General features: G+C 37.3%; 1 protein-coding gene across 1 annotated transcript; it reads right to left on the bottom strand.

The window, feature by feature from the left end:
- Positions 1 to 512: 512 nt before the first annotated feature.
- Positions 513 to 9,815, bottom strand: slc6a22.2 (solute carrier family 6 member 22, tandem duplicate 2). The gene is made up of 14 exons (XM_030729007.1): positions 8,616 to 9,815; positions 8,263 to 8,397; positions 7,112 to 7,252; positions 6,936 to 7,020; positions 6,735 to 6,867; positions 6,488 to 6,622; positions 5,142 to 5,245; positions 4,928 to 5,052; positions 4,738 to 4,850; positions 4,519 to 4,656; positions 4,092 to 4,194; positions 2,648 to 2,748; positions 1,380 to 1,550; positions 513 to 1,013 (listed from the first exon to the last, which is right to left on the bottom strand). The coding sequence occupies exons 1-14, from the start codon at positions 8,779 to 8,781 to the stop codon at positions 852 to 854; spliced, it is 1,812 nt and encodes a 603-aa protein (XP_030584867.1). The 5' UTR covers positions 8,782 to 9,815; the 3' UTR covers positions 513 to 851.
- Between the last annotated feature and the right edge of the window lie 1,090 nt (positions 9,816 to 10,905).

Here is a 10,905-nt window from a genome sequence, read left to right as displayed (position 1 = left end):
AATATCAATAAAAATCACAAAAATAGACAGTGCATTAACATGTCTAATGTAAAATGAAGTGAAAAAATTACCTGTGACTAAACATGATTTAATTTTTTTTTTTCACAGGAAATCCAAGATATAATCTTCCCCAGCGTGTCGTGGGTCTTCCCAGGGGCCTCATCCACAAGGTATCCTAGTCAAATGCCCAAACACCTCAACTGGCTCCTTTCAATGTGGAGATTCTGAGCACATTTTTCATCATTTACCATGTTTGTTTGGAGTAAGAATGCATTTACTTTACAAAATTTAAGTTAGCAGAATTTATAAATTAATTCAAAACACTAGAAAAGAATTTAAAAATTGCTGCCAAAACTTGTCTCTTTTTTCCCCTCTTTTTCCTCCATGTCAAGCTTATTTGGCACAGTAAATAGTGAAACACACTGAAACACATGCACAAAGGTACAATAAATATACAAGAAACAGTTCAAACAATTTTTAATTTCAACAATGAACCTTAAAAAACTCAGTTTTCTTCTACAAAAAAATTGTCCTTTACAGTATCATGTTTGATTGATGATCATTTTCAATGATCAGGGTTGTTGGAGGGACTTTTTTCCACCTTCAGTGGTGTTTCCAAGTCTTTTTTACAGGAACCCCCCCAAATGAAAAGACAGGGTAGCAAAATATAAATCCAGGGCAATAAAGTTTGACAGAAGAGCAATATTTTTTACTCAGAATCTCGCTGGTATTTTATTGCTGGACATTTAGCAGATGATGTTTAGAGGTATTTAAGTAATTAATTTTAAATATAACTGTGATATGTATTTTTTGCTGCTGTGGCTGTATTTTAGTTCATTTTTTCTTGCAGTTTATATAATAGACGATCCCTGTGTTAGTTCATCTCCATCTGGACTTGCTGTCTTACGCAGCGTGTGCAAGTCTGTGAAAGTCTGAAATGCTTCATGGTTTAATGCTTTCTTCAGTCCTGCAGTAGGTAAGTCCTTTGCTGGCGTGCACAGAAGTTTCAGTCTCTGTGTGGTTAAAAAGAAACACAATCTGACATTATTAACTGAGGTACAACTTTAAAAAATCTGATAAATTATTATACTTAACCAAGTAACCATCAAGGGCAAGGTTTAAGGCTCAAAATCATTAAAAGGTACAATGCAGTTTTTTAAATATACAGCACTGGGTTTGTGTTTCACAGTGGCCACAATGTACTTTACCTCAACAAGGTATTAAAAAAAAAAAATTAAACAGTCAAGAGAGGCACAAGAAATCCTGTCCTCAAATTACCCAACATAAAATTTCCAGTGAGTTGCCTGAGATGTATCCAATCAAAAGCTTTCATACTTTTAAGATTTTGTGACCATTCAAAGTCTGTGTTTGTGATTTACCTGTCTCAGTGTTCCTGGAGTGACACACACTGAATACAACATCCACAGAGGAACCATGAGTGTTGAGGAGAGAGTAAAAAAGCCTCCAATGGCATAGCCCCACCAGGGATACTCATAGGTGTTGTTGAATTTGAGTGGGGTATATTTGACCAGGGAGAAGAGAAACGTGCACTAAAAAGAGAAAGGAGAAGGAAGAGAAAGGAAGAGCAGGTAATAATTAAAAAGAGAAAAGTTGGATTTGTATTACAGAAAAGAAAATCCACAATCATTGAGGATTGATTTTAACATCGTAACACGTGAGACGAGTACTTAAGCTTCCATCGGCAGCCAAGTAATATTCATTCATATTCACACAGTTTCCTGCTGTAGCTCCACTTGTGTCCAAACCCTCCTGTTTGTAGCATGTCTAAACTGTAGGTACAGCTGACTGCACTAATATTGAGGGTCTATTTAAAGATTTCTCTCTGGTCTATTTGATATGAATTGGTTTTAACCAGACTTAATTTTCTAACCACTGTAAATATATGTGAATTTTAATCCATCTGTAACTGAGATTAAAATTAATAAACATTTTTAAGTCACATTACTAGAAGTAGAATAGATGCATACACATAAGAAAATATTATTTTCTCAATCATGCTAAGCTAAAAATTGATCCATTTGCTTTTTTTAGTCAGATTTATGCTGTCACAGTGGAAAATGCTCATATGAAAACAAGGAAGTGTGAGGCCAGTGTACAGTACAGTATGTGTAATTTATGTCCATGAGCCCAAACACCAGGCTTTAAATAGTTTCGCATAGTTTGCCTACTCTTGGATCAGCAGGATGAGAGTCAACTTCCTTAATATTTTAATTTCATGCACACAGCTTTAACTGTTAGCACAGCAGCCCTACTCACCCCTTGTTCGAACTATATGAGTGACAGACGAGGTGACTAAAATGGTTTGTTTCAAATAGAGTGTGAAGTAAGGTGCTGCACTAGGACCCAGTAAAACCTGAAAAAATGTTTTATTTTGAACTGAGAATTATGCAAAGCTACTCTAGAATAACCCAAGATGAAAACATGGAGCTGAAACTGAGAATAATAGAGATTTTTTAAACAATGTAATTCAAATGACATTAAACAGCCTTGAGCTGCTGAGCAGTTTCAAAGTAAAATCGGTTTCCATCTGGCTGAGACATGGACTAGTCTTAGAACAGAAGATTTTGGCAGGTGTCAGGTACACCTGCTTGTTATAATGGCATTTCACAGCATTTCCAGTACTTACAGTACAGATAGCTGGTGTGAAGTACTGCCAACAATATTTCATTAAAGGCCATGGTCGATACCCAATCATGTCCTGTATATTGTCATAGTGACGATCTCCACCTAAGGAAAAGAAATACAGTTAACTATATGAGCTTTGATTCCTCACACACAGAAATATACTATATTTAATGAAGATTCTGCTTTATGCTTCACTTTCATTGTACTGAAGTTAGTACAATTTAGCAGTATCTAGCATAAATGTTAATTTTGAGATAGCATTTAAAACAAAGATGTGTGGTTTTAAACCCAGGGGCACATAGTTGTACATACTGTTGTCTTGGCATGATGATTGGATAGGCAGAATACCATTAGCATTCAACCTGCAGTTACACATAGGCTGAATGCTAATGGTTGAAATGTTGGCTTAAACAGTAAACCGTTTCACCACAGCAGAGTTCATCATCACAAAGATGAAGAAGTGAATAAAACCATCAAAGATCAAAAAAGTGCCATAAGCAGCATACACATTGGCTCCAAAGTTTATTGTTTTAACACTTGGTTTCACTTCATTACTTTTTCTGGATATTTTGACTTCTGCAGTGATAAATATGTTTGGGTTGGCAGCAGGTTATTTAATCCTGATACAGTGAGTAGCTTCTAATCTCTGAAACAACCATGTTGGAAGACATAGCTTGTGGTTGTGGAAAAGTTGAAAATAAATGTTGTGACATTACTTATTAAAACAATTTCCCAGTGAATACAGGCTATCATCAAAGCCAAAGGCAGTCCAGTGAATTATGACTTTTTTTGTTGTTGTTGTTTTGGCCAAGCAGTCTAAATTTATTGTCTTGTGAACAGCTATGGAACTGCTGGGTTTATAAAAAGCCATCCAACAGCTGGACTGGAAAATTTTACCCAAAAGGCCAAATTTTACCCAGAGATGCAGTTCCTTGAGTGACCACTTAAAGCTAGCTCCAAAAGTGAGTCAGTCCCCACAGACTATTTAGATTGAATAGAAAATGAAGTCTGACTATTTAAAATCTCCAAATTTACAATAAAACCCGGTAGAAAATACATTTTGAACTCTCTAGGTAATTTCACCTATCAAAACAACTCTAAAGGGGGTGATTTTTACTCTTCTATTCAAGATGTAAGAAGACTTAAAGAGTTATGCATGTGGCTACTTTGAGTGTCATTTTTTCCATGTTAAAGTATTCAAATTATTTAATTATAGTAAATTAATAATTCACCTTTCCAGCCAAGCTGGCTATATAGTGCTGTGTAACATGATAAATCCCCAGTTTTACCCTCTTGGCCAAATATGGTCACATTAGTTTTAATACTCAATATGGTGATAGCCAAAATGATTCAAGGCTTACAAGTGGCAGTACACAAGCCAATAGAGGTTTGGTCCATCTTTAAAACACAGTGAATGATCTGACCGAGTTAAAACTGCTGCTTACCATAGACCCATCCTATACAGAGAGACTGAATAATAGCAAAAAGTAGGAGAGTCATCCCACTGCAGGCATAGTAGTCGAACAGCTGAAAAATATAAAGGCCTCCCTGCAAATATATAAAAACAGAATATAAAACTGAATCTTTAACAGAAAGTTAGCGACACACTGTACCAAAGTGTTGTTCTGAGAGCATTGTCCATATACAGGCACAGCAAAACATGGTGAGGCGTATCATTCTCATGAATGGCCCTTGACTTAAAGGTCCTTCTGTTTGATGAGATTACACTCAGCTAATTTTAGTTAATATATTTCTGTAGATGTCTGTTATGGCTTCACCTGTGAATTCCTTGTGTTTTACAGTTTCATTTTTTGATTGATTTATATTTTAAATTATATTTTTAAACAATCAAGAAAATCTGATAACACTCACCTCTGTTACCATCAGAAGGCCAACAAGGAAGCTTCCAACACAAATGCCAAGAAGAAGGAGTTTACGGCAACAGTTGTTTTGAAAGAAGGAAGGGTACATGTCAGAGATTGTTGTGGCCAGCGCCTCTTGATATACAAACTGCAGTGATGAGAGAGATCATTTTGTATTATCACAGAAGAACTCAATCTAAAATGTGCATGGTAAATACACACATATTACCTCACTATCTAATCCCAGAAAGATGACCATGATGAAGAAGAAAATCGCCCAGAGCTGAGGAAGCGGCATTAAAGCCACAGCACGAGGATAAGCAATAAATGCCAATCCAGGTCCTGCAAAAATGCAAGGAAAAATACATTTATGTTCTCAGGCAACTCTTAAGAGTATCACTCTGAGTTTCTGTCCATACCTGATTCAGCTACCATCGATATATCCAAACCTTGTTCTTTTGCCATGAAACCAAGTACAGAGAATATGGCAAAACCAGCTACAAAACTGGTTAAACTGTTTAACAGGCAAAGGTAAACACAATCCCTGTAGGTCAAATTTTCAAAGGTGAGAAGATATGTAAATTACAATATGTAATTACAAAAGTAAAGGAAGTAAAGACTTAAAATACAGACCTGTAGCAGTTGTTGTTGTACTTGTTGTAACTTCCTAATGATGTCAGAACACCTGTGCAAACTCCATAGGAATAGAAAATTTGACTGCCTGCATCCATCCATACCTGAAGGATTTAAAGTAATTTTGATTAGTAAACACGCAAGTCTACTAAAAATTTCATTTGCATTGTGCTAACTGCTCCTAACAGGGAAAGTTACAAAATCTGGCAAGTTAAAAATAAAACTGTCTTACAGAAAGAATTTGCAAAACAACACAGATGCCCTGACATTACAGGAATTTGTCACTCAATAAGATTCTTTGTCGTGAAATTAACCCTTTCATCCATGAATTATGAAAACTTCAGTCAAAATATTTTTCCTGAGAGTTTTTAATTCGTCTTTAGGCAAAAAAAAAACAAAACAATGCAACTGAAATGTTGTTTATGAACTTATTTTTCATGGAGTTACAAGCATGTCCACTATAATAACAATAACAAAACACGTGTATAGAAGAGAACAGCTTTTGAATAGTTGTCCATTGTGGTGACCATTATGCCTGAAATATACATAGTCTCTACTGGATGAACTGTAATAACATTGGCACACACCAAAGGATGCTGTGTAAAGGTAAAAAAAAAAACAGACAATCATCTTATTTTTAAGTACAGCATTCTTAAGCATGCTAACCTGATGCCATAGGCATTTAGCTCAAGGCACCCACAAAATCCAAGGGTGTAGCCCCTTAACTGGCCAGGGCCCGGTGACGGGTCGTTTGTAGTCCCTTTTATATGGCAGGCTAGACCCTCCCATTTTTACTGACACGTCATTCGGCCAATCATGTAACTGGCTGCACCAAATCACCTGACAAAGCTATGCCCCTCTGAGTATTATTGGCTCTGGGAAACCCATTTCTTAACATGATTGGCCAAATGAGGTGTCAATCAAAATGGGCGGGTCTAGCCTGCCATATAAATGCACTTCATTCGGCCCGCGGACCAGACGCGGCCGGTTAATAGGCTATGAAATGGTTGTTCAGAGCCAATAATAACCAGAGGGTGTTATGTAGTTGTTTCAGGTGATTTTTTTGCTGCCAGTTAAGGGGTTAAAGCGGTTTGCTAAGGAAAGGTCATGGGTTGCTTTTGATTTATTAACACGTCATTAGAACCCCAACTAAACCTCATCTAAAGTTCCTTTGCCATCAAAAATTAACCACAGACAGATATCCATAGTTGGTGTTTAAATCATTTTGTTTGCCTAACTCCAACCTGTACCACTTCACCACAATGTTTTTGCATTTTAGGAAAAAAGTGAACATTTCCTCTAAAACATGCATTGTCAAATCAAATACTACTAAAAGAATGCATTACCTCTGGATCAGTGAGACGAGATGGGTCTGGGTAGAGGTAGAAGATAATTCCATCTTTGGCTCCAGATAATGTGAGACCACGAACCAGCAACACCACCAGCATCACGTATGGAAATGTGGCGGTAAAGTACACCACCTTAAAGACAATCAACAGTCCGTATTTGTTTAAAAAAAAAAAATTAGATGCTTCATAGAAGAAGTTTTAATAAAATCAAAAATGAACATATCACGTTAGGTTTGTTCTGTACCTTTCCTGTGGTCTTCACTCCATTCCAGATACAGAAATAACACAAAACCCAGGCAAGAAGTAGACAAAGGGCCAGGTCCCAACGGATATTACCAATTTGATCTATTCCATCAGACAGGCCCAAAATTCTCCTCCTGTTACAAAGTTTATTAGTTAAATGACAACCTTATAATCATTATATGCTTCAAATTATGATACTTACTCCCAAAATTCAACAACTGAAGATGTACTGTTTCCATATGGGTCAACAGGAAACGTTTGATTTTGACCATGTTCAAAGCAGCCATCTTGCATGAAAGAATAAGAAGGTTTGTGAAATATGAAAAACATATGCATGATGCACTTATGTGTAATAAATATAAAATAAAGTTTGAATACTTGTGTTCCAACTGTTGTGACAGCTCGCCCATGGAAGTTCAGCCCCGAAGGACGAAAACAGGTAGAGAAACGTCCAAGCCAGTATAATGATGTAATACATTCCAGTGTACAAAACAACCACTTGGCTTCCGTAACCTAAACCTATAAAGAAATAAGATGGTAAACAGTATTAATGTTTATAAAGACTTCCTTTCAAACTTAGACTTTTTCAAGGTTAAATGATCATGTAGAAAATCACCTGTACAAGTATATTAAAAACAGTAAAGTTACATCAAGCAGTTCTATTTAGGTCACATATGTCCTTGTACTTGTTCTAATATAATGTTTACATTAGTATTAGCATTTTACTTTCTACTCCAGTACATTTCAATCTGTCCATCCATCCAACTGCTTATCCAGTTCAGGGTCCAAGGAGGCCTGGAGCCTATCCCAGCTGTCATGAGGCAAAAGGCAGGATATACCCTGCTCAGGTCACCAGTTTATCATATGGCTCTACTAAATTTCAAACTAAAAATGTTTTAGTATTTATCACACTGCCTTTTAGTTTGAGAGTCATAAACATTTGCATGCAACAGCTCTTCCAGCATGGGTGCTTCCAACATGACACGGCATGCCACAAAGATTATCTGAAACTGGTTTCTTGAACATGACAATGAGTTCACTGTACTCAAATGGCCTCCACAATCACCTGCTCTCAATCCAGCAGAGATGTGGTGGAATTGCAGATCCACATTGTGGATGTGAATGTTTCCAGCACCTTGCTGAATCTATGCCACAAATAACTGAGGCAGTTCTGATGGGGAAAGGGGGTCAAAGCCTGTGCTAACAAGGCATAATTAGTGAAGTGGATGGTGAGCGTGTTTTAAATAAGTAAATGATGTTGTATTTCATGTTCACTTTGCATAACAGGTTAGCGAACACAAAATTGATAATAATCAGCATTTTTATATGATGTCATGTACTGTAGATCACAGTGTCAAGTGTGGCTAAATTACAAATTTTAAATAATAAGTGACATTATTGGAGGGGTGGATAGTTTTACACTTTGACTAGTTACTGGTGTAAAGATGAGAAAAAGCATTTTCATAGATTAAAATCAAACAAAAATATTTTAAACATGTTCAATGATAACATTCATAACAAAAACCTACCTTCAAACAGTGGGCAGATTTTTCTCCAACATGTTATTCCACCCTGGCTGGTGTACTGGCCCAAAGATGTCTCCAGGAAAAAGAGTGGGATGCCACAGGTGAACAAAAACAAAACATAAGGAATGAAGAAAGCCCCTTAAGAAACAAATAAATATAGATAGTTATTAATAAAATCTAAGAAATATGTGCATGCTGTATCACATGTTTTGTAATATTTTTAACAGTATTTGATACCAGCAAAGTAGAAGTTGGCCAACAGTAAGAAAATTCTAGACTCAGTGCTATCCCTGGCAATTGAGGCTACATGACATCATTTTTAAGATGTTCACCTGGACACAACAAGAAAGATTTACCTCCTCCATTTTTGTAGCAAAGGTATGGAAACCTCCAGACATTTCCCAGCCCAATAATGTGTCCGGCTACTGCCAGGATGAACTCCAGCTTACTGGCCCACTGCTCTCTCTCTGGAGGTTTGGGCTCAGTGTGTCCCAGGCTGTTCCCAGGGTTCATCACATTCATTTTCACTATGGAGTTCTGTTCTTTGGTCTATTTCAGCTCTTTAAAGATTAAATCAGCATATGTTAATATACACTACAATAAACAACAGATGTAGATATATGTCAACATCCAACATACCCAGTGATACCCTGTACTGTTTGAGGAAGACCAAAAGATGGACAGACAACTTGTGAAACAAAAGTCAAGAGTTATCCAAGAGTTTGCGAATTAGCACAAGAAACAAGTTACAGCTGAGGCTGATGGGAATCACATTAGTCATGCAAGTATTTGGTAATAAATCAAAGTAAGAACCCGATGATGAAAAGTAAAGGGATCAAGTCATTATACAGTAGTGTGCAAAAGTCTTGAGCCACCTCTCCCCTTTTTTCTAGTGTGTGTTTGGGATTATTGTCATGCTGAAAAAAATTAAGCTGGTGCCAATCAGATGTTATCCAGATAGTTTTGCATTGTGGATCAAAATCTGATTATACTTTTCTGAATTCATATTTCCATGAATTTTGAAAAGCTCCCAAAAACCACTATCTGAAATGCAGCCCCAAACCATGACAAAGCCTCCACTGTGTTTTACAGATGGCTTTATATACTTACTGTTATACCCCTCTGAGCTCCTCAACCATGATTTGAACCAGAATTTTCAAATTTGGATTCATCACTCCAGACAAGACCCATAGCCACTAATTTTCATTCCAGTTCTTGTGTCATTTGGTGTACCTCAGCCTTTTCTCCCTGTTTCCCTTCCTTGAGAACTGCTTCTTGGCAGCCATCCTTCTACTGAGGCCATATCACTCATGAGGTTTCAGTGGACAGTAGATAGATCAGTTAAAGGGCCAAATGCATCTGTCAGGTCTTGTGTTGGGTCTTTGCTGGATTTTTCTTTCTTTCGTTGGTTGGTTGGTTGGCTGTTGTTATTGTTTTTAAGACCTACCACTTCTTCTTTTGTCCTCCACTCAGGGCTGGACGGGGACAAAAAATTGGCCCTGGCATTTTTGGCTTAGACCGGCCCGCAACTATGTCTTAAAAGCATTTGACACACTCTTATTATACTCTTATTCAATGTAGGCATACCTTTTGCTAATAATACTTTTATACTTTTTTTACACTTACTTTATTAATGCTTAAATTACAAAGTTTTTACTTATCATTTAGCTTTTTTAAAATCTGTTATTTCACCTATTTGAGTGTTTTTAAAACATGTTTAACCACAGCATAGAGGCTACAAATTCAAACTACTGTGCAGCCTTTCAACACACCTTTAACCTAAATATCTAAAATGCTATGATGTAGCCTAAAATGGACACTTGCTGCTCATCCAACTCTTCTCGGCCTTGACCGTTTGCTATTTTATCAGATTAAAGTGCCGTGGCTGAAAGATTTGGGGAAGTATGCAAATACCAATAATATTGATACTAATCAATCACCATTGCTCATCATTCTTATGTAATAGAGCTAACGTTACCTCCATCACCTCAAAGTCCCTGTATTATCCTAACATTACTACCTGCTTCGTACTACACTTTCCCGCTCGCTCTGTCCCTCGGTTTCCAAAGCCTGCATCTCTGGCTGCTCCTCTCCCTGTCCACTGGTGCTGTCTTCACCTACAGCAGAGCCAGCCCAAGCCTTGAAGGGGCTCTAAGCAAGATTTGATTTTGGGCCCCCCTAATACCATTTCATTGTCCCCTGAACTTAACCGTTATTAATGCTGGAGGGTTAAAGTTGATTATTAATTTTTTAGGATGCATTACTGTTTCAGCCTTTTCAATTCAATTTTATTTATACAGCGCCAACTCACAACAAACAGGCGCCTCAAGGCACTTTATACAGTAAGGTAAAGACCCCACAATAATTACAAAGAAAACCCAACAGTCATCCTAATCTTAAAAATAGAGAGGGTGTCTGTCTCCTGAATCCAAGCTGGGAGCTGGTTCCACAGAAGAGGGGCCTGAAAGCTGAAGGCTCTGCCTCCCATTCTACTCTTAAGTATTCTAGGAACCACAAGTAAGCCAGCAGTCTGAGAGCGAAGTGCTCTATTGGGGTGATACGTACTGAGACAACGAAGAGAAGCCAATATGTGAGAAATCTGCTCTCTCTTTCTAGTCCCTGTCAGTACTCTAGCTGCAGCATTTT

The sequence above is a fragment of the Archocentrus centrarchus genome, chromosome 5 (genome assembly GCF_007364275.1).
Source record: "Archocentrus centrarchus isolate MPI-CPG fArcCen1 chromosome 5, fArcCen1, whole genome shotgun sequence".
Lineage (NCBI taxonomy): Eukaryota > Metazoa > Chordata > Actinopteri > Cichliformes > Cichlidae > Archocentrus > Archocentrus centrarchus.
Note: the sequence above shows the minus strand (reverse complement) of the source record. Positions and strands in the feature narration are given on the sequence as shown.

Bases quoted from the DNA above. Each gene is read 5' to 3' on its own strand.
- slc6a22.2 (XM_030729007.1), bottom strand. From the start codon at position 8,781: ATGAATGTGATGAACCCTGGGAACAGCCTGGGACACACTGAGCCCAAA. The intron at 4,851-4,927 runs GTATGGACAGAA...GCATTTTTGCAG, and splicing joins ATCGATGGTAGCTGAATCAG to GACCTGGATTGGCATTTATT. The intron at 4,195-4,518 runs GTGAGTGTTATC...ATATATTTGCAG, and splicing joins GCCTTCTGATGGTAACAGAG to GGAGGCCTTTATATTTTTCA.